At 41.1% G+C, this 24,216-nt stretch overlaps 1 protein-coding gene across 1 annotated transcript; it reads right to left on the reverse strand.

Annotated features, from left to right (window-relative positions):
- Positions 1-9,889: 9,889 nt before the first annotated feature.
- Positions 9,890-16,192, reverse strand: LOC138793554 (aquaporin-2-like). Its single transcript, XM_069972166.1, has 4 exons — positions 15,818-16,192; positions 15,343-15,507; positions 14,389-14,469; positions 9,890-10,111 (listed from the first exon to the last, which is right to left on the reverse strand). The coding sequence occupies exons 1-4, from the start codon at positions 16,190-16,192 to the stop codon at positions 9,890-9,892; spliced, it is 843 nt and encodes a 280-aa protein (XP_069828267.1).
- Positions 16,193-24,216: the final 8,024 nt, after the last annotated feature.

Consider the following 24,216-nt stretch of genomic DNA (forward strand, 5'->3'; position numbering starts at 1 on the left):
ATCCTTAAATGCTGGATTTACAAGCAGAAGAGCTTGTAACCCCTAACTGGTACTGTGAAACCATCCAACAGATTCCCTTTTAATTTTAAAGATATTTTTTAAGGAATCTGCATAGATTTATTAGATTAACCCTTCAGAGTGATGACACATCTGCTTATATGTACCCGTTACGGCTGGGCTGCTTATTCTGATGGTGGTAAACCTATTTTATTTGCCACTGGCGTCACTTAGGAGTTTCTTTCTTCCAAAAGAAATGTGATAATTAGTCCTTCTAGTGCACTTAGGGCATTCCACAGCCCCCCACTGCACCATCCTGCCCGCCCACTGGCTCATACGTTCACACCTACTTATGCATATTCATCTATGGATAAGTAGGCACGTCTCTCCTCGGAGAAAGGAGATGGGGACGTACAAGCCAGTGGGAAAGCAGAGCGGTGCACTGAGGGGCCAAGGAGCGCCCCCCAGTGCACTGAAACAATTATCAAAATTATGAAGAAATACCTCCTAAATGGCAGCACATAGAAGAATAAGAAGGCCGGCGCTGGAATGAGCACCTCAGCTGCAACAGGTACATATCAATAGGTTCGGTATGTATGTATGTTTATATGTATGTATTTATGTTTCCCTTTAACAGTTTGGGCCCGATTATCGTTCTGTGTAATAGAGAGAACAATCAGCTGATGAAACGACCATCGGAGCGATGCGCTACCGATGGCTAATGATTGTAATATAAAATAATAAAAAATTAACTCACCTTTACCATCTTCCCCGCTGTCTGCAGCTCTGCCTTCTGTTCTGGCCTTTGCACTGACAAGCCAGGGCCGCTCAGTCAATCTCTGGCCAAGACAGGCTGCCGGCTGCTCAGCTGATCACTGGCCATGGCCTGTCTCGGCCTGTGATTGGCTGAGCGGACATGGCCAGTCAGTGAAGAGACTGGAACAGAAGGCAGAGCTGCAGAGAACGGGAAATGTAGTAAGGTGAGTTAATCTTTTATTATTTTACACTAAAGGCAAGGGCTGCACAGACATCACTACCAATGTCTGTACAGCCCTTGCTAAATGATTATCAGGCTATGTAATAGGTCCAGTTTACAGTATTGATCGGGCCGCTATTGGCCCGTGTTATAGGACCCTAAGGTTGGCCTTGCATACAACTGTGTGTTTTTGGTACCTGAGGGCAGTGTATGTGCAGCAATTGACAGTAAGAATCACTGCAATATTGAGTGGTCACCACCAACAAGCACACTGGGGGGCTATGAGAGAAAAAGAAGAGGAAAGACCGTGGAGGAAACTTTTAAGAAGTAAACAGGATGCAGTGATCGTTCGTAAAGCCTTAGCCAATATTTGTGCCACTACATCGGCCCATGTAAAAGAGCTCTCAGAGTGGAGATATAAAGTTATTGTCAAGATGATGTAGAGATGGATCGGGCATATGCAAATTATAGGTCTCAGAATTAACATATAGAAAAATGTAATTGGATTTATGATTGGAATGCTGGCAAATTAATCACACCTACTATTTCCCTGATTATCCAATGTTTTACTACAAGGTTCATTATGAACTATTATCAGTTTTGCATAATTCTGGTAAATCACATCGCCAGAAATCACCCAATGCTAATTTCTGATGCAGCAGAATAACAATGGATAATTACCTGTGAGCTAAAGGATAAAAGTGTACTGAGACTTCATATGTACGTGGGCAACTAGAATTCTAAAATTTTACATTACACTTATATTACTCTTGTCTTCACTCATGCACAGAGTAATGCTGAGCAGTGTCAAGACAAGGAATAGGACTGTCTAGGCAACCATTTAGGGTGCCACCTTATGGAAAAAAGGTGTCTGGGTGCCTGTATTCTTGTCTAAAGGCCCTATTACACAAAGCGATATCGGCCAATAAAATAGTTTTGTGTAATAGAAGACAACGATAAGCCGACACGCACAATGTCAGCTGATCGTTGTCTGTTAACAGGCTTAAATGCCAACAATCAGTCTGGCAACGATTTGCTGCCATTGCTACGTGTAATAGGAGCGGTGCAGCAGACTGTCTCCTATGGGCTGCCCAAACAATCTGACGATCGGCCGGGCAGCCCTCCCACAGCTCCCTGCACCCCCCCAGCTCTTGCTCGCCTCTCCTTGCTCGCTGTCGGCGCATGTAAAAGTGGGCTTTTGCCAAAGGACAGTACTGTAAGCTAACATGTGTAGCCGCCATTGCAGCTGCCATGTTGCAAATTTAGCAAATTTGTTGAACGAATCACTGAGAATTTGCTTCGCTCATTTCTAGATGTTAATACATTTGAATGGTTTTGTTCGCTTTTCCTTGGCGATTATTTTATATGGGTATTATTTTTTCAATGTGCAGAATATTCCAATGGATCCATAAAGATATTGTTTTTAGCCCAGGCAAGTCAATAGGTTGACTTAAAAAAAATGCATATTCCATGTTAACATATCTCACAAGTAGTTGTAAAAAAAAGAAAAATATTATCCATATTTTTGCAAGATTAGAAAATGATTCTTTAACCTCTTGTGGACGACTGAATGATGTTCTTAAATGTCCTTGCAAAGTCTGCAGCTGCACAGTAAATTGTGCAGCTGCAGAAGGGTGACTGTCAGAGACAGCTGGACTCTCCAGAGGCAAGACAGAAGTGTTTTTTTACCTTACTTTTTTTCTGATCACTTTACAGCACTTAGGTAGCTGCTCAGATCTAGCAGATCAGCTCTTTTAGTATTTGGCTAACCTGGGCTAATATACCAACCCGTCAAAACTAAATAACAAGAAAAAATCACAAATAGCCCACACTACAGCTTCCACCTTTTTTCTAACATTTTCTCTAGGTAAAACAGCAAATTACATAAAATACATAAATTGCATGGAGACCCTATGCCTCACTGGTACATAAAATAAATTGTATGGAGCCCTATGTGTCACCGGTAGCCCTCTGTATATACACTACCCTGCACAAATGAGACACATGTAATGTTAAGAGCCAAGAAGGATCTAGAGAAATTAATTGGTTTTAATCAACAGATTTTTAAGGATCTGTAGAACATCCAGAAGAAATAGCCTGCATTTAGTGGAATTACTCCAGTACACTTGCTGCACATACAGTATTTAAGAGAAATGCCCTGTAGGGATGGAACATTTCCACTTTGCACAGTGCATTTAAATAATTAAGCGCAGAAGTCTTTCAATTCTAGTTGCAAACTGTATCCTTGTTACAAAGACTGAAAATAACATGTATACGATACCCTGTTACTGTCATATTTCTAGGATTGTAGAAAAGAAGAAGGAGAGCGCTAAGTGCAGAGAAACAGGATGAAACCAAACAGGAGAGAAGAATAAACACCCGTTTACCTGATTGGGTTGTACATGGAACACAACATCGATAGAAGTATTAAGTGGACAAACCCCAGCAGGAGTAGGGTTATGAAGAGCTGCAGCCAAGGTCACAATCTGGCTTGGAGATTCCCTCTGGTTCAGAATCAGTTTGGCATATGGAGAAAAAGGAGGACCACGATCCACTGCTCAAGCTGTTGTATTGTGCTTTCTTAATAAAGATTCCGTCCACATGAGCAGCGCCGATCGTGGTCCTCCTTTCTCTTCATGTTCCAAAATGTTTCTAGGGTCCACATTTTTTAGTCAAAAGCTGTTAAAGGGGTTAACCAAGCTTTAAAGCGACTCTGTATCCACAATCTGACCCCCCCCCCCCCAAACCACTTGTACCTTCAGATAGCTGTTTTTAATCCAAGATCTGTCTTGTGGTTCGTTCGGCAGGTGATGCAGTTATTATTCTAAAAAAATACTTTAAAATTTGAAGCCCTGTGCCAAACGGGAGTATCTGTGTCCTAACTTTGCACCACCCCTCCGTCCCTCCTCCCCACCCTCTTCAGCATTAGGAATGCCACTGAAAACATTTTCTCCATGCTGAACATTGCACAGGTCCTTAACTATCCAGCCCATGTGCCGGGCTGCCACAGGTGGGGAATAGGAGGCAATCTGCCTGGAGCATTCCTAATGATGAAGAGGGTAGGGAGGAGGGATGGAGAGGTGGTGCAAAGTTAGGGCATAGATACTCCTGTTTGGCACGGGCATTATTACTATATGGGGCACAGTAGGGACATTATTACTAATTGGGGGCATTATTAACCCCTTCAAGTCAGCAATCTGTATATATACGTTCCTACTGCACATACCCCGTGCAGTAGGAATGTATATATACGTTCTTGTTGTGACGGAGTTAATAATGTGAGCAGGAGCATAGCGATCCTGCTTACATCAAAGTCCAGGGCCGCAGGTAATGAGAGTCAGCTGCGATCCCACAGCCGACTCTCATTACCCCTTCAACGCCGTGATCTACACCGATCACGGGGTTTAAGGTGCTCGGTAACAGATCAAGCATCTGTCACTGAGTGATCGGTGGGGGTAAGCTCCTTACCTCCGTCCTGTCGGATGGGCGATCCATGTATAGAGTCTGCTCTCAGGCAGGCTCTAAACATAGATTGCCAATAACACTGATCAGTGCTATGCTATGGCATAGCATAGATCAGTATATGCAATCTAATGATTGCATGTTTTACTGTGTTAAAAGTGAAAAAAAAGTGTAATAAAAAAGTTTTATACAAGTATTAAAAAAAACCTTATAAACCCCCTCCCAATAAAAGTGTAAAATACTCCCTTGCCCATTATAAAAATATAAATATAAATAAATAATAAACATATTACATATCGTAGCGTGCAATTGTCCGATCTATTAAAATATAACATTATTGTTCACACAGCGTGTGAACGGCGTAAACGGGGGGGGGGGGGGACACACCAGTATTGCTGATTTTTAAAAATTATATATCATAAAAAATGAATAAAAAGCAATCAAAATTTTTCTGTTACAGCAGTATGATATTAATAAAAAATAGAGATCATGGCGCAAAAAATGACACCCCAACCAGCCCTGTAGGTGGAAAAATAAAAGCGATATGGTTCTTAGAAGGCGGGGAGGAACATTGCATTAATTTGACCCGGACTTTTGTGCATCAAAGGGCTATGTCTTGAAGGGGTTAATGGGTAGGGGACATTATTACTATATGGAGACAGGGAGCATTACTACTATATGGGAAAAAGTGGGGGCATTATATGAAGGCTAGAAATGAGCGCGACTCGAGCATGCTTAAATGCAATCTCTCAGAATTTAAATATTTCTGGCTGACAAAGTTGGATGCAGCCTTAAGGAATCCTGGAAACCATGGACACAACCTATGGCTTATGGCTGTATCCATGGTTTCCAGGACTCCTTAGTGCTGTATCCAACTTCGTCAGCCACCAGTATTCAAATGCCAGTGGCATGGGTTATTATTAGTGAGGACATATTGTACTCTAATGGGAGCACTATATTCTGCAGAGACGATTTACAGTTGGGAAATGTCTTCACATTCATCTGAGTCAGAAGGGGAAAAAAAAGGGAAAGTAAACAACTCCAATCAGACAACATGTCATCTTTGAGTCATTGGGTGTATATGTAGTCACTTATACGGCCTTCATGGCTACTGGTTATACCGATCACTAAAGTATATGTGGTCATGGTGTGGGATTATTTGGCTCTTGTATAGTGCTGTCAAGCAATGCAATAAAACTATGCTATGTTGGCTTTTTGACTGATGCATTGATATTCTTGAGATGAGTTCACCCACCTTTGCCAGAACATTGCCCACTGTTTGGAACTGCCCAGGCCTTTGACCTTTTTTTTCAAGGTTTGCACCAGGGGAAGCTTTCATTGATTCCTTGTTGATGTATCTTGTGGAGGTACATTTTTTCTAATCCTGGAAAACCCCTTTATTTTAATGGTTACTACGGTCAATTAAATTTAAGAATGCTTTAATAAGATAGTGCTGTTGCTCATGTGAACATATTTATAGTGGCAATGGTAGATTGGGTTGGTTTATAGTAGTGGCCAGAGGCTAAGGGGTAGAGGTGGGCACAGGGTACCAGATTCTACCCGACTGTATTCTACCAGCCCTGGGATTTACTTGCATTAATTCCTTCTGAAGTGACTTTCACCTTAGCAAGATGAGTTCCTTATTCTTGCAACATGTATAAAAATAAAATAAAGATGATTTTAAGTTTAAGGAGCCTCGTAAAATGTAAGATGTAAAAACATAATCATGATAAGACATTGCTTTCTGTATTTCATCACCGCTGTGAATTTTGGATTGAGTCCAAGAACATTCCATAGATAGATCGTTTCTCCTCAGATAATTTTTATTAGCAGTTTATAATACAGGGTGAAGATTTAGGAATATGATGTTTTAGCTTAACAGGAATATTATTGCCCCCTATTTAATTTGCTCATGATATAAACATAATATATTGCATTTGTTCTAAACCTGCCTCCCTACTTTAATTTAAGCCTTAGTGGATCCATCGTTTTCTTATCATTCCCTCGTGTCTTACCTGATAAAATACATTTGCTCTATTTATTTTAGTGCTTCCTAAACCATTTTAAATAGATAATAATAAAGCACATAATGTTAGGCGCATTTTAATTCCTTCTGCATGGTAGCATGTGTATCTCATAAACAGTGGTATTTGCTCCTGGAGTATAACTATAAGTATGAAAGAGAATCTATCACTACGATACAGTTTTTGTGTTTTCAGGGACCAAAACACTGATGGTCTATTCTTAAAGGGGATCTCTCAGCACCTGGACCCGACCTGAGGTGCTGGCAGTGTGCAGTAGGTGGTAGTACTGTAGTTAGCAGGTTACCGTTGGCTATATTGTTCGTGAAAGCGATGTTGCACAATATCAATTCTCCTAATGTAATGAAAAGTCAAAGAGGAGTAAAGGCATAGCACTCGTGCCACGTTCTGGCATGCCTCACCCCTCCTTCCTTCTCCCTCTGTATTAATATTCTGTGTTACCTGGCCTCCTGCATGTTTGCACCATCTTCCCAGACTGCACAAGTGCCACTGATGTCAACAATGACAATGAATGCAGAGGGCGCAAAGATTGTGACATCAGTAGCACCTGCGCAGACTGGGAAAGATGCTGGGCAGCAAAGATAAGTGGTGAGGTATGCAAGAGCATGGCACAAACGCTACACAGCGACTCCTCTTTGACTCTTCATTACAGTTAGAAAATTGATGTTGTACAGCATTGCCTCCACCGAAAAAATAGCCAAAGGTAACATTCTCACTGGTGTACTACCACCTACTACCCAATGTCAGCACCTAAGGTTCGGTCCAGGTGCTGAAAGATATCTTTAAACACTTCCATCCTGAACCTTATATTGCCCTTAAACATTCTTTGATCATCATGTCATGTTTGCTTGCCCTCAGTAATGCTGGGTTTACACGGAACGATTATCGTTCGAATTTTCGCTATAATGATCGCATTTGAGCCATAATCGTTCCGTGTAAACACGGCAAACGATCAAGCGATGAGTGAAAAATCGTTCATTTTGATCATTGAACATGTTTTTAAATCGTCGTTCGCTAAAAATTCGCACATCGCTTTGTTTAAACAGTCTTTCAAAGATTCACCCTATGTGAATAATGGGCTTAAACACTGGGGATAAACGATGGGGATAAACGGTCTCACTAGTGCTCTATACAGCGGGATCACAATGTCTCTCATCCATTTTGAGGCTGTAAGTTATCACTTCTCCTAAATCCTTCTCTTCTGAAGTCCTTGCTAATATAGAGCTGCCAACACGATACTCAGAGGATTTCTCCTCTCCAAGTGCATTATTTTACATTTGGAAACTTTGAACTACAGATTCCATTGGTTGGACCACTTATTTAGTAAAGCTAAATCATTTTTCATATTACTGACACCTCCAGGAATATCAACCCTATTGGACACTTTTGTGTAATCAGCAAATAGACAAACCTTACCTCCTTCTCCTATGTCACTTAAAAGCATATTAAAAAGAATAGGACCTGGAACAGACCCTTGCGGCACAACACTTGTAACCAGTCTCTGCTCGGAATACATTAACAACAACCCTCTGATATCTATCCTTCAGCCAACCACAAATCCACTTGCAACCTGATGAAGGGATTTCAACCTGATGAAGGGAGAAGGAACTCTTAAAATGCTTAATTGCTTATTTTATGTATACTTTTACTGATTTTATCCAATAAATCAACCATTTTATTTTTTATACTCCACTCGTTGTAAATGAATTTTTGGCAGCACCAGGATACCAACCCAGGTACTTTTTTCTTCTCTCCACTGCATGATCTGCCCTCAACAAAGCCATGCTGGTTCGGGTCCATCACCTCTTTGATTTGTAAGTGGTCAGTTCTCTTCTTTCAGGGATATTGCCCCTCATCAGTTCAGAGCTTGGTATATATCCCCAGTTATGCTCTGAGAATCCTAGTTAGGGTAAAACAGTGACTTAAAGAGAAAGCCATCTTTTAAAAAAATTCCTTCTGCAGCATGAATGGCCTGTACGTCTCCATATGTCTTTATGAAGCTCACAGGGCCAGAGGGGGCTAATGCATGACTGGTGATTCACTCTCCTTTCAGGTCTTGCACTATGCACAACACACTGTAGACCCTTCCTGGAGTGTTCCTTTAAATATTACTTTACAAAAGAAGTATGCCACACGCTGTTAGCTAGTATACACAATATAACAACAGCTTAGCAAAGGTAATATGTAAGGCATTTATCAGTCATATATAATATATATACAGTATAAATGAGTTTTTAAGCTGCAAAATTCACAACATAAAAACAAAAAAAAAAAAATTCTTCTTTGTGGGCCTGCAAAAAAAAAAAAAAAGGTAGCCATTGCTTCTTATGTGCCTTCAGTATTCTAGGCTGTACACATATAGTCATTTACAATTGTTATGGTTTATTTTATTTTTTTTATTAGCATTTTGTGCTGTTTTGAAAATAAACTTAAGACCACAACAATAAAATAATTTAGTATTTTGTTACCAAAGTCTCAAAATGATGCCCTGAAATAATAAAAAAAAAAGACTGAATATTAAATAATAATCAGCACATAATAAATGTAGAGGTGGTACAAGTCCTTACATATGAAAGCCTGAGAAAGAGCTGCTGGAATAGTGTAATGCATACATGTGTTACTAACCAGTCAGGGGATCTACTCCAATTATTCCGACTGATTGGTTGTACTTTCCCCCAGATTGATGCCCTGATTGGCTGTGAACGTTTACAGACATTTTACTAGTAGCATGTGCTTGCTGATTCCAACCAATCAGCACTGTCTGCGATATTATCAGCTAAATGTCATTATATCTTTGTAACCTGAGGGCACTGTAAATGCTAGCCTGAATACAGATAAAATGGTTGTGATATCTGTACAAGTAGGAAAGCTATGTTTGTTAAAGGTCCTTTTACATGGCCTGATATGGGGCCCTGTAAGTACAAAGAATAGGGCTGATCAGCTCGTTTTGTAGTGTTTTTAAAAGGCACAAGTAATCGCTCAGCTGGGCTACATGAATGATCACCATATTGTTTGTGCGGCCATTTAAATATACTGCTATAAGCCACACATCCTCTGTGTTCACAGGGAGATGTGGAGCCGATAGCGATACATTTTTTAAAGCCAACACAAAAAGTTGCAATCAGCCTGGGATGGAGGGTTTTCTGGCTCCTTGGCTGATCGCTGACACTTTTACACAGGTCAATTATGGGCTGAAGGAGAATTTCCAGCAACTCTCCTTGCCGATAATCAACCTGTGTAAAAGGGCCTTAATTTAGCTATTTACACATTTTGTTCACACATTCATTCATGTCCTACATCTGTTTAATGTAGTCAAATGAACTTGTTACAAGATGGGACACAGGTTCAGATGTCCACCCCCAAGCACTATAACTAGCCTCCTTAGTTTCTCTTCTCTTCGATTCGCTTGGAGTCAGACTTTTTCAGTCATGCCACTTCTTGGTATTGTCTGGGGTGAGTGGAGCTCCATTGATTGCCTTCTACGCATATCCCTCTCTTCCCAGTCTTCTTGAGGCTCCAGCTCTCCTCGCAGGATTGCTATTCTTTCTGAAAAGGTCTTGGTGTTTGGTATTAGAATGAAATTATACATCAAGGATCCTAAAGTGGCTCCAAACATTGGTCCCAGCCAGAAGACCTAGGAATAATGTAGATGATAGGTAAAATGACCATCACTCATTACTTTACTCTGTGAACCAATAAAGACGTATTGCTTGTCCAGTTGACTACAGCTACAAATTATTAGACTCCATAGCAAAGTGAGGAATAAGCCTAACATCTTATAGACAGTAAACTGATATGTAGTAATGCAAACAGCAGCAGTCATGGGATGTAAAGTAGTGTAATATATTAAATGATAACCCTGAGATCACCAAAATATTGTGTCCAACGCTATGTGCTGTAGCAAGTGCAGCTTCCTCAGGGTCCCGAGGGATACTTATAGAGCACCTGCTATAACATATATTATATAGATATTTTTTGAATTTTGTGTACCCTGTGTTACATGTGTTTATGTAACTTAGTAAACTACAAATGATGTTCTTCCATCGGGGAACACCCCAAGAACTTATGGTTCAGGCAGAATGAAAAGACAGGTTTCTTTTTACATTTCTAGTAGAGATGAGCAAACCTCGAGCATGCTCCAGTCCATCCGAACCCGAACTTTCGGCATTTGATTAGCGGTGGCTGATGAAGTTGGATAAAGCCCTAAGGCTATGTGGAAAACATGGATATAGTCATTGACTGTATCCATGTTTTCCAGACAACCTTAGAGCTTTATCCAACTTCAGCAGCCTCAGCTAATCAAATGCCGATCGTTCGAGTTTGGATGGACTCGAACCCGAACCCGGTTCGCTCATCTCTAATCTCTAGCCTTTTCTAATCTCCACTAACTTCATTTCTTTTTCCTTTCTCCTATCTTCACTATATTGAGCTCCCTAGAAGTACAAATTACACTCTCTCCACCCTATCATCTATCTGTTCTGGCATGCCTGTCATAACAGAACCAAAACAGCAGCCTATTGTTAGACTATTCGAATCCCCAAATCTCACTTTTGCTAATCTATCCTGCATGTAATTTGATTACAATTATATTGTAAGGTTTTTTAATCAGACTGTTCCTGCCTTATTATGATGCCTTCACCTTACTAACAGTCTGACATTAGGTCATATGAAAACTTAAGGCCCTATTCCACGGAACGATTATCGTCCGTATTCGGCCGATATTGGCCACTACGGACGATAATCGTCCTGTGGAATAGAGTGCAACGATCACCCGACATCGTTCATGTCGGCTGATCGTTGCAGTCGCTTGTTTTTCAACATGTTGAAAAAGAAGCGACTGATATAGCAGCGATCTGCTGCCGTCGCTCCGTCGAATAGGAGCGTCGGCAGCAGACGCTGCTGTATCCTATGGGCTGCCCGGACGATCACCGATCACCTGGGCAGCCCCCCTCCAGGTCCCCGCTGCCCCCTCCCGCACTCACCCGCTCGCTGCAGCCGCGTTGAATAGCGGCAGCAGCGAGCGGGGAACGAGGAGCAAATGAGCGCTGAGATCGCTCATTTGCTCCTCTGATGACCCGTGTAATAGGCCCTATACAATGACAGCCACAACATTTTGCTTTTCAAAGTCTGCGAGAGTAAAGAAAGCAGCTGAGATCTGTGCATCATCAGGCCATATACTCTGACTAGTATGGCAGCACAAACCGTCTACCCCTGGTCCACTGACATTTCACCACAGTCATTCAATGAGGAAGATTAGGGACTTGGGACTAATCTTGGGATTGCTGGGGGTTTCAGTGGTGAGTCCTCCAGTAATCATATTCATATCCATAATCATTCTCCTGAAGAAAGGGTATGGATACTCCTTGTTGGAAAACAAATTTAACTCAAGATATGATGGCTTTAGAGAAAAGATAACTAGTAATGTACTGTGATTTTCCTAATTTCTGGCTTTTCTGCCTACAAGGCTTATTTATTTCCCTCTGCCATGACATATATGTCTACATGCTACATGTATTTTTGTTGTTGTTGTTGTTGTTAGGAGGTGGGGTGGCAAGTTATGATTTAAAGTTACTTAAAGGGTTGTGCATTGAATCAAAGGTGTTGGCACCAATAGGTGAAAATACAGAGACAGTTTTTTTTACTTCGGAAAGGTGAGCTATTTAGTGTGCAACAACAAATTGTCCTAATCGTACTGATCATTCTTCTTCACTCATTGTACTTAGTAATCCTTTTAGCCTACCTTTCAGCAAGGCTTTCCTTTGATGTACAGAGTTTCAGCAGTGTTTTGAGAAATCTGTTTCCACTTCATTAAAGGTATATTCTAGATTAAAACACTTATCCTCTAACCCACATTATAGGGACTAAGGGTACTATTACACAGCCCGATGGAAGTGATAATAACTGTAAATGAGTGCCGATCTGCTAGATCAGCGTTTATTTACTGGGCCTATTACATGGCTCACTAATTGTTTAACAAGGGTTGCATGGACATCGTTACCGATGTCCTTGCAGCCCTTGCTTAACACTTTCACGACCTGGGGTCATTGATGCCTCAATGCCCAGGTCGTTTTAGGATATCAGCTTATGGGATCATAATGATCCAGTGAGCTGATGTTCCTGTGTCTGCCCCATCTCCTCTGTCCCCTGCCGCTGTTACAATCTTGTAAGGGAAGAGAGGAGAGGGGGCAGAACTCACGGCCATGCTTCCCGCGTGCCTATGCTTCCCTCCTTCCCCCCACTAGCCTCTGTAACCAGGAAACCGGAAGCCTGAGGCAGAGCCCCGATGGACAGCGAACAGAGAATTCTCTCTCTGTAGAGGGAGAATTCTCTGTCTGGATCCCTATAGATGCTGCTGCCGTGCTGACAGCAGTATCTATAGGATTAACTCTCAGCACCGGAGCGCGGCTCCGGTGCTGAGAGTTGCGGCAGGTCTCCGGCTGTCACTGATAGCCGAGACCTGCCGCGGATGACACAGCCTGTGTCATCCTGGATCATAAATTAACGTTGCTGCAACATCAGGCATAGGCTGCAATGACGTTAGTTTACTGTGGAGCAGCGGGAGGAGTTTAAACTGCATACATTACTTGTCCATGGTCAAGGGCTCCTCTTGCGGTCTGCTTCTCCCTGGATCGCGCACGCTCAGCCAATCACTGGCCGCGGCGGTCCCGGCCAGTGATTGGCCGAGTGGCCTGTCAGCTCAGACAGGCTGCTCTGAAGCTGCAGCACGTGAGACCCAGGAAGAAGCAGATCGCAAGAGCAGCCCTGGAGCATGGATGGGTAATGTATACACTTTGCAAATCGTCAGCCGCCAGCCACGCATCGTTATTACACGTAACAATGCACAGTCGGCGCCCAACATATGGTCCAAATCTAAAGCAATGAACAGCCGATGATCGTTGCCATCGGCTGACCGTTGTGTTTATTACACGGAACGATAATCGGCAGGATAGGGCCGATTCAGATGATGTAATAGGGCCCTAACTGTCATATCTTGGAGGTCAGCAGTTGGGACGACCATGATCTTGAGAATGAGGACCTAAAACTTTTTGGAAAGGGAGTGGCAAGTCATACATACATGCTGCCACTCCATCTCCATTCATTGTCTATGACACAGTCAGCTGGCAATACAGCATTTGGCTATCTTTGGCAGCTCCATAAACAATGACTCGCCAATGTGTTCAAAAACAAGACTCGAGTGCCTGTTTTTGAGATTGCAAAGGATCCTTGGGGTCCTGTGGAACACCACTTTAACTATTTAATGTACAGCAGGATGTTATAAGTTGGTGCTTTCTAGATGGGAAATGATAATTCAACTCAACATTGAATAGCACAAAGCACAAGCACAACACATTAACTAGAAAATAAAACACCTTAAATAAGAAAAAACTTGCATTACTAGAAAGGTTTTGAGGTTCATTCCTCTCCTGTGTAGTTCTTACAGGACAGAGAATGGTAATGTCTTTGTAGAGTACATTAGTATGGCACTCAAAGTCTTAAATGTATCCTCTCTGGCCAATGTTGTTCACAAGAGCTGCATTAAAAAGTAAGCGGACAGTTCTTTACATAAAGCCTAATAAAAATGTAACTCACCATGAACCTATACAACCATACATTTCCCATGAAAGTTCAGGCACTGGTCTTTAAATAGACATAGGAAAACATAACTGGTAAAACGAAGCATTAATCCAGAAGATAAAGCTTTTGGCTAAGAGAGTCTTTACACAATCATTTAAAAATGTAATAGGTGTAATTATACAGTTACATAATGATTACAAAAATAAGAACCTAACAATTATCTTATCAATTTGGATGAACCCACAACCCAGCCCTTCTCATGTGTACATTGTCATGTCATGGAACCCATAAAACACTTTTGGCCACACAATGAAAAAGTCAAAAGGTCAAACTTACCCAATGAGCATTGAAAATCCCAGTCACTACAGCTGGAGCAAATGATCGCGCTGGGTTCATGGAGCAACCTGTGTAATATATCTAAAACAGTAATGCAGAAAGTTATTAATTATTTTAAAAACAGTCAAGTAAAAAAGTACAGGGGACATCATATAATAATGGTGCCTACGAAAATCTATGGTTTCATAATTTCTGTATTTTTCATTTGTTTTTTGTTCGTGCTACATGATCATTTTCCATTATCAATATAGACAAAAATCTTTTTTTGCATTACAATGCAAGACCATTACATTAGCTTGAAAATGGCATCAATGAGGAGCTGAACCTTGGGTATATAAATTCACAGTTACTTTTAAAGTTCTGCTTCTGACTATGTGATATTTTGGACTTTTAGAGGTTCCTGCAGAGACCCATCAGTGATCGGCCTCATATCAGGAAGTGAGGAAAGGATGTAAACAGTTCATTCTCTTTTCATCAATGGTTCCAGGTACAATAGAATCCCATAGAGTTCATCATGCACTGACCACATGATTCTTTTGGATATTTTGGATAAATGCTGGGGAGGATGCAGACAAGTGGGCACTTTGCTCCACACTTTTTGGGAATGCCCCTTATTGCTACTTTTATGGATAAACCTAAGACAGCAAGACCACAAGCATCCCTTTGGTATAAGAGCACCTCATTGGAAGTAACCCTCATATCTTAATTCATTCGGTGAAGATTTAAGACTTTTTGGTGCACATACTTCTTTCCTGCCTTTCTCGCCCTCTCTTTATCTTTCTATCATTTATTAACTAAGAATAGTGGTCAATGTCATCTATAATAATTGCTTTAAAGTCAGTAGCATGATTAAGGCTTTCTTACTAGCGTTAAGCAATCACAATGCAGAGCATTTTTTTATATTATTTATAGTTATACTTGCAAAGCATCTTGTGTGTAATCTCTAATACCCACCCCAAGGAGGTGTCCAAGTGTCACTGATAGTCCAATAGACAGAGCCGGTGAACCCACATTATCTGTCCTTCGATCGTCAGTAGATGCAAATATACACAAGATTAGTTGAAGTGTTAGAAAAAGCTCCACAACAAAGGCTTTCCCTGCCTCTGTGTTATTGAATAGCTGCAAAAGAACAGAACAAATATACCAAATAACATTTATAATAGACTAGTTCAGTTTTTCAGTGTCTATAGATTGTACTTGCAGTTGCATACCTACCATAGAAATAATACCTGCGAAGAGGGTATGCTAAACTGCATCCTCAAAAGGTGAAATAGACACCACAATACTTCACTAAACAATGTTTCAAAATTTGTATAATTTACTATGTATCTGTACAGGTAGCTTATATAGTATATAAGAAGCCATGCTAATCTATAACGTTCATGGTAGACCCCCCACAAATCAAAGACAAAAAACTAATGTTTCTTACCCCATTTACTGATAGGTTTCCTCTGACTTCAAATGGGGTAAGCCCCTGAATTATGGCGGCACCAGACACGGCTCCCAGTAACTGAGCTCCTACATAAAACAATGCTCGCAGGAAGGAAATCTGAGAGCCCACCATGAATGCTAAAGTTACCGCCGGGTTTAAGTGGGCACCACTTACATGGCCAAAAGCCTGAACTAAAGTGCCTATGCCAAGGCCAAAAGCTAAGGCAACTTGAAGAACACTTGGAGGTGCTCCAGGCCAGCTTAAAGATGAACCTATACCAAACATAACAAATAAAAGGGTTGCAAAAAATTCCACAAAAACGGCTCTTGTAAAAGCTACAGAACGAAGCTCCCATAGTGTAATAATCATCATGGAACCAGTAAAGAATTGTCTCCTTTGCTTCTAAAAAAGAAATGGGTCTCAAATTTTTACTTTTATAGTTCAATTGAAATGTAATAAAAGGAGGAGCCTTCTGTATCATGAGAATAAATTGAAGAATAAAAGCTTGGTAATATCCTCTGCCCCTTGCATAGAGTCAGTCTGAGGGTAGATACTTATCAAACACCAGAGACGCTGCAATTTGCATTGCTGAAGGCAGTTTGCTAAGCTACCACTGGCAAAGCTTGTTATAGCTTAAACACAGAACTACAGTAATCTATGTTATTTCATGACATATTAAGTTTTATATTATCCCTACAATTTGCGTACTCTCTTTTTTTATTGGCCCCAATGCTAATTTAATCTCTCCTCAATCAACAATATTTGCCATATCTGTGTTTAGCATAAACTAGTGACAGAGAAGCTGAACTAAATGATGTATCACTTATTTTGTTCTGTGCAGCTGATTCGGAAATATCCTTCTGTATAATGAGGACTCTGAGTACTGCACACTAGTCCTCTCCATTATGTGTGTGTGCTCACAAGTCCACAATATTCATGAGCACCAGCTCCCTCTGCCCACAGCTGCTTATTGACAGCTGTCTGCCTAACTACACTGTATATGCACAGTACAGACAGATAACTGCCTATCAGCGGACGTGGATTGGAGGGAGATGTGTGGCATGAGTCCTGGCTAAACAGAATGAAGTTATATACCAATCTTTTCCACATTTCTGTCATTAGTTTATGCTGTCCTCATTTAAGGATTTTTTTTTTTTAAACAAACACTAGGAGTGGGTTAAAAACACAGAAACTGCAAATCTTTCCATTATAACTGTGCCCTATCGGTTCCACTTCAGGTTTCGGTTAAAAAAAATACTGACCAAAAGACTGATGTGAATTCTATGCACGATTATCACCTTAAAGTGTTTTTATCTCTCTGGTGTTTATGTTACCTGAAGAAGTTCTGGTGACATCATCACACTTAGGTCCTATGCATACATCCTGTAGCCACAGGAGCCGCATCGTGGGAGCCAGGATAGGTAAGTTCAGCCCAGTTTCAGGGCTGGGAAGGGGGGTCGATGTTTGGAGGGGCACCGTAAGAGGAAATAAATATTTGTGGGGGCACCCTTGTTAGGATAAGTGGCACTCCTTTCTCAGCACTCTCCACTAGATTGACGCACTGGTTTTCTCCTCCTTTCTGTTGAAAATGGATTACAGCAAGCAGCCCCTTTCTCTAGAAGGTTCTCTAGTGTAGGCATGTGGACACATAAATGCACAAAATAACATTTTACCCACAGCCAAACCTGGAATAAATACAACTGTATTAAAAAATAGCAGAGTACATTGTATCTTGGTTGGTTTTTGGTCTGAATTTTAGTCATTATTTTTAACCAAAACCAGGAGTGAAACTGACAAGGAGAAAAGTATAAAGTTTTGCTCTATTTTGAACCCACTCCTGGTTTAGGTACAATTTGGCTCAAAATATAGATTAAAATACTGTGTGCATGCATAGCCTGAAAGTATAAATCATATATAAAACAATGCTTCCATTGTACAAACCTAACTAAGGGACCCTACAAGGATCCCTATTGAACACTGCACACCCGTGTGATCATTACATGACCAAAACAACTCTTGGATAGAGTTTTGTCTATGCCAGCTAGGCAGATCTAGAGTATATATTCCTATGGTAACAGACTACAGACAGGCCCTGCATAGTTTGATACTGCAGAAGTTACCATATTCTTGTTAACCGACAAATTGTAAGAATTAGGAGGCAGATGGAGGTGAGTATGACTGCAGGGATTAATGTTCACAAAGTTAGTATGCAGCCTGCATAAAAGCTATAGACATAAGGAACATAAACAATAGCTACTGTAATGGTGACAAACTTAGCACAAATCAAAAGTATAGGTTATGTCTTTACACCATAAGGCCATGTTCACACGTCATGAGAGACCGGCCGTTCCGTGACCCCGCCGGGTCACAGATTGGCTGATCTCTGAAAAGATCATCCCGGCCGATGCCGTCCATGCGTGCTCACATCAGGACTGCCTACTGCACACTATGGAGCGAGCGGCCGGATCCACTTGCTGCACGGTGTGAACTGACATGGGTTTCTGCGGCCACTATTCACTGAATAGCGGCCGCAGAAAACACCTGCAGAGACCCATCCTCACTTCCTGATATGAGGCCGATCACTGATGGGTCTCTGCAGGAAAGTCCAAAATATCACATAGTCAGAAGCAGCACTTTAAAAGTAACTGTGAATTTATATACCCAAGGCACCGCGAGAGATCCCAGCCAGAGCATATACTATGTCCGGGATCCCGTAGAAGACTAGGCAACGGATCTTTTCTCAAAAAGTATGGCCGTTGTTGCCGATTTCAACAACGTCCATACTTTTACGAAAAGATACGAACATAGCCTAATAAAGGTAAAATACGGATGTAAACTTATGTTAAACTTATGCATGTATTTTTAATCTAATAATGCGCTTCATTAAAGTCAATGAGAAATTGTCTGGCAGTGCCCACACCATGTACGATAACAATTGACTACAACCGTCCAAATAATGAACATGCTCCTCCTTTACTGCCTGCTTTGGCAAAATACCTCCGTTTTCTCATCTGTTCACACATTGTTTCATTTTAGTTTTAAATCTAAAAATTTTATAAAAAGTAAAAAAATTAAAAATGTTCTTCCACGTTCTTCTCCTGCGCCATATTCCGCTTCCTTTTGGCACGTTTCACCTGCTCTACTGTGAAATATCAGGTTAATACTTGTGTAATATATTTAACTTTACAGTACATGAAAATTTAGTATTGAATTCAGAAATCTTTCATCGACCACAGACCACTAAGGGGTTGCAAATCAAGTCCCCCGGAGCATACGGAATACATTTTTCTCTATGAAGAGAAACAAGGGCCCTAATAAAGAGGAAATGATATGAGTAATTTATTTTCTTTAGATCGCATCAGTTGTTAAACAAGCTCGGTATGATAATCTGGCCTCTCAAGTCTCTCATGTTGGCATGAGAAGCTGATAAGAAATCTGTGATCTGTACAAGATATCTGAGCACTTAATGGTTAGATCTTTTTTTTTATAGAAATACTGAAGGGGTTGTGGCACTTTTTTTTTTTGTTTTTAATATATATAACGTGAGATGACAATGCTAAGAACAACCACTATGAAAAGCATGGAAGTGTGTTTGGAAAACAATGAAGCAGATGTAAATTTCACTAAGGTGCCATGATGCATTCAACCAGATGATTGGCAGCTAATTTAACCCCTTCAGGACCAGGCTTATTTTCGTTTTTTCCTCCTTGTGCTTAAAAAGCCATAGCACTTGCATTTTTACACCTACAGACCCACATGAGCCCTTATTTTTTGCGTCACTAATTGTACTTTGCAATGACGGGCTGAACTTTTGCATAAAATATGCTGCAAAACCAGAAAAAAATTATATGCGCAGTGAAATTGAGAGAAAACCGTTTTTACGCCGTGTGTCCTATGGAAAAACTGACATGTTATATATGTTCCTCAAGTTGTTACGATTACAATGATATGTAACATGTATAACTTTTCTTGTATCTGATGGCCTATAACAAATTCAAACCATTGTTAACAAATATATGTTCCTTAAAATCGCTCTATTCCCAGGCTTATAGCCCTTTTATCCTTTGGTCTATGGGGCTGTGTCAGGTGTAATTTTTTGCGCCATGATGTGTTCTTTCTATTGGTACCTTGATTGGCATATGCGACTTTTTGATCGCTTTTTATTACAATTTTTTTGGATTTGATGCGACCAAAAATGCGCAATTTTGCACTTTGGAATATTCTTGTGCTAACGCCGTTTACCGTGTGAGATCAGGAATGTGATTAATTAATAGTTCGGGCGATTACGCAAACATGTTTATTTATTTATTACATATAATGAGAACTATCTCCCCACCTCTCAGCAGTCATATGGATACAGCTCATCTGGACACTTGCGTGGAAGCCACGGTGCTCAGCATGTAAAAGGATCAGAATTCATCAGATCAGCAAAAAGAGGGCTGTGACGAAGCGCTACCAAGCGTGAAAAGATCGTCGCCTTTCTTTTCACGGTGCATCACTGTAATGTTAATGGCTGAATAAATCAAGTGGAATTGAAGAGAGTGCCGTATGCATCTTCTTTTTGCTGATTTATTTATTTATTTTTATTTATAACCTGGAAAAAGGGGGGTGATTCTGACTTTTATTAGGGGAGGGGGCTTTTTATTGACAACAACACTTTATTTTATTTTTTTACCCTTATACTAGAAGCCCCCCTGGGGGACTTCTAGTATATACACTTTGATCTCTCATTGAGATCTTTGCTGTATACTTATACAGCAAAGATCAATGAGATTGGCACTCGTTTGCTTTCAGTTGCTGCAGCCGAAAACAAACGAGTGCCTAGCCAGGGACGGCGCCATCTTGGAGCGGTCCCCGTCCGGCATCAGTTACGGAGATCGCTCCTCCGGGACAACGTCCCAGAGGAGCGATGTCCCCCACTAGACACCAGGGAAGTGCTGCATCCGCCCTGTATGCTAATTACCTGAGGTAGTCACCTGGGCGGTGTTCGGCTAGCAGGTAGTCACGGTCCCCTGGGCGTTCTTCCGCTGTAATCACGCCCCTCTGGCAGAGTGGCTGTGGCGTAACTCGGGAGCGCACCGTGCCCAACGTCGGCGCGCTTACGTACTGATGCCGGACGCCGCCGCACATGCGTAGTGCAGCCGCTTCCATTCCAGTTGGACTGCGCCTGTGCAGAATAGCCTCGAACTCCGGCTAACAGGCTATTCGAGGCTATTCTGCACAGGCGCAGTACCGCTGGAATGGAAGCGGCTGCACTGCGCATGTGCGGCGGCGGCCGGCATCAGAATGTCACAGCTACTCGGCCATTTGAATCACGCCCAGAGGGGCGTGATTACAGCGGTAGAACGCCCAGGGGACCGTGACTACCTGCTAGCCGAACACCGCCCAGGTGACTACCTCAGGTAATTAGCATACAGGGTGCCAGTTTTATAAAGTTACTTTGCGGCTTACACGGGGAAGGCACGGAGGCTATGGAAACACGTGTGGCAAGTGTGCTGTGTGCTCTAACAGCACATTTCAAAAGCTCTATATGCGTTTTTCCGGTGATTGGTTCCCTTTAAAGAGGTTATCCTGCGAAAATCCTTTTCTTTCTGTTTCAGAAAGTTATATAGATTTGTAATTTATTTCCATTTAAAAATCTTAAGTCTTTTCATACTTATCAGCCGCTGTATGTCCTGCAGGAAATCTTTTCAGCCTGACACAGTGCTCTCTGCTGCCACCTCTGTCCGAGACAGGAACTGTCCAAAGAAGTAGCAAATCCCCATAAAAAGCTCTTCTGCTCTGGACAGTTCCTGTCTCGGACAGTGATGTCGGCAGAGAGCACTGTGTCAGACTAAAAAGAATACACCGCTTCCTGCAGGACATACAACAGCTTATACGTATGGAAGGACCATTTTTTTTTTAATAGAAGTAAATTACAAATCTATATAACCTTCTGAAACCAGTTGATTTTAAAGAAAAATATTTTCGCTGAATAATACCCCTTTAATGGGATATTTGGTCTTTCCAAAAAGCTTAGTTGATAGAGATGAGCCAACCTGGAGCATGCTTGAGTCCATCCGAACCCGAACTTTCGGCATTTGATTAGCGGTGGCTGCTGAACTTGGATAAAGCCCTAAGGCTATGTGGAAAACATGGATATAGTCATTGGCTGTATCCATGTTTTCCAGACAACCTTAGAGCTTTATCCAACTTCAGCAGCCCCAGCTAATCAAATACGGAACGTTCGGGTTCGGATCGACTCGAACCCGAACCTGGTTTGCTCATCTCTATTAGTTGACTAAAACTAGTTGTGATTAGAGATGAGCCAACCTTGAGCAGACATTGGTTCATCTGAACCCAAACCCTTTGCATTTGATTATGAGTGACTGAAGAAGCCCTAGGCCTACGGCTGTACCCAAGTTTTCCAAGCCTGTATCCAACCTTTTTGACACCGATAGTAAAATGCAGAGCATTGGGGTTTGGATTAACCAGAGCGTGCTGGAGGGTCGCTCATCTCTAATTGTGATGTCACAGTAGCTAACCTTCCAGGAAGATATGCGTGATGTCACATTTGCTTATTAGACTTAAGCATGCTTGTGATATCAGAGTAGCTTACCCAGTAGAAAATAAAGACATTAGAACCACTAATATTTTGTTAAATCCAGGAGATGGTATGTTTTTCTCTTTATAATGTGCCTTGTATGATGTACATGGTGGCCATGGTAAAGCAAGCATAAAGGCTTGATACATGTTATTACCCTCTAAGAACAGGCTACAAGGGTGGCTAATTTCAGAACATAGAGGGCAGAATTTCTATTTTGTGGCTAGAGAACAAAGAACACATTTTTCCCTAATTTTTTCCTTTTCAGATAGGGTTCACAAATTTGGTAATAAGTAGAAGGGTTATAGGGGTTGGCAGTCAACCATTGGCTTGTTGTTAAAGAGTGCTGAATTCATGATAATATAATTCCATTTTGATAGCTTATATGATCAATACTAAAACTTCTTGTATAAGGTTTTCGCACTACCCTAAGGGGTGGCCCTGAAAGTAACTGTTTCTTTTGTTACTATTAATGGTTTTACTAGCTCAGTATTACTGTTATGACGAACATTGACTAAGCGATGACCTTGCAGTCAGTGGTCTTGTATATTGCAAGTCTTTTCTTACTTATTTACTCGGATTACCTACTTTAATAGTCAATATTCTGCTCCTGTTCTTTCTTAACATATTTTTCAGGACTTCCTCTGTGACAAAATGATGTTCAATATAACCGGAGGAAATCACCTTCTACACAAGACAGCGTTTGTTTTTTATTCGGGTTAAGAGCATGGTTAAGAAGGATAGGAAGCCTCTGGGATTTTTCTTGCTCTTGCTATACAACATCAAAGTTCATACTGTATTGCAATGTTAGTAGAGTTAACATTCAAGCTAATAAAAAAGAGTAGAAGGAAAGGAATTTTGACTTTTTGCAGTTTTGGACAAGGATCGCCTGATTTTCTCCTTTTCTTACTGTTAGAATTCTGAGGATAATCTTTTCCACGCTATTTGCCTACATTTTAACTAGTAAATGCATTTTAAGAAACTTTATTAAATGTCATTTTTGTACTTTGTCTCTTTAAAACAAGAATGGGTGGGATCTAAGGGATGTGTTAACATGAAGGAACACTGTAATTATTTATGGCTTAGGTTATAGACAGACTAAATACAGTGTAACTCTAACGTGAGTGAGGATATTCTCAAAGGTTAGAAGTTCAGTGAAAGTAAAAGTATTGTGCACACAGCATGAATAAAGTTGCTGCCTTGAAGATTAGTCTGGCCTTACTAAACCAGGCTTTAAGACAACAAAGGGACTTAAAAGTTCAGTTTAGTACAACCCTGTTTGACAATGAATTTGGGGTTAATCACTGGAGATCAGCGAACCTTGATTATGCTTGGGTTTGTCCGAACCTAAATGCCCTGCATTTGATTTAAGTTGGATGCAGTCCTAAAGCTGCCTAGAAAGTTTGGATACAACCAAAGGCTATAGGCTGTATCCATGTCTTCCAGGACTCCTTACGGCTGCTTCCAACTTCTTCAGCCAACGCTAACCAAATGCAGTATGTTTGGTATTTAAAATATTGAAGCTTTACTCCAGGAATACCCCCACCCCCCAATAAAAAAAAGGCCTCAAAACATCCACTTTTGATAATAAGATTTGACTCCCTTTTCAACCTGATTCCCAGAATTATTTTGGGACTGTTGGCCACTATGTTTTTTTTTATATATTGGTTTAGAAATCACATATGTCCTGTGTTTGCAATGATAAAGAGTGTGAGAAATGTGGAGATGTACCAAATGATACGTACCCTGGCATGTCCAGCACCATCTTGTTCTGCCAGTTGTATCTAAAATAGTTCACTGGCCTCAGTTGTCA

The sequence above is a fragment of the Dendropsophus ebraccatus genome, chromosome 5 (genome assembly GCF_027789765.1).
Source record: "Dendropsophus ebraccatus isolate aDenEbr1 chromosome 5, aDenEbr1.pat, whole genome shotgun sequence".
NCBI lineage: Eukaryota > Metazoa > Chordata > Amphibia > Anura > Hylidae > Dendropsophus > Dendropsophus ebraccatus.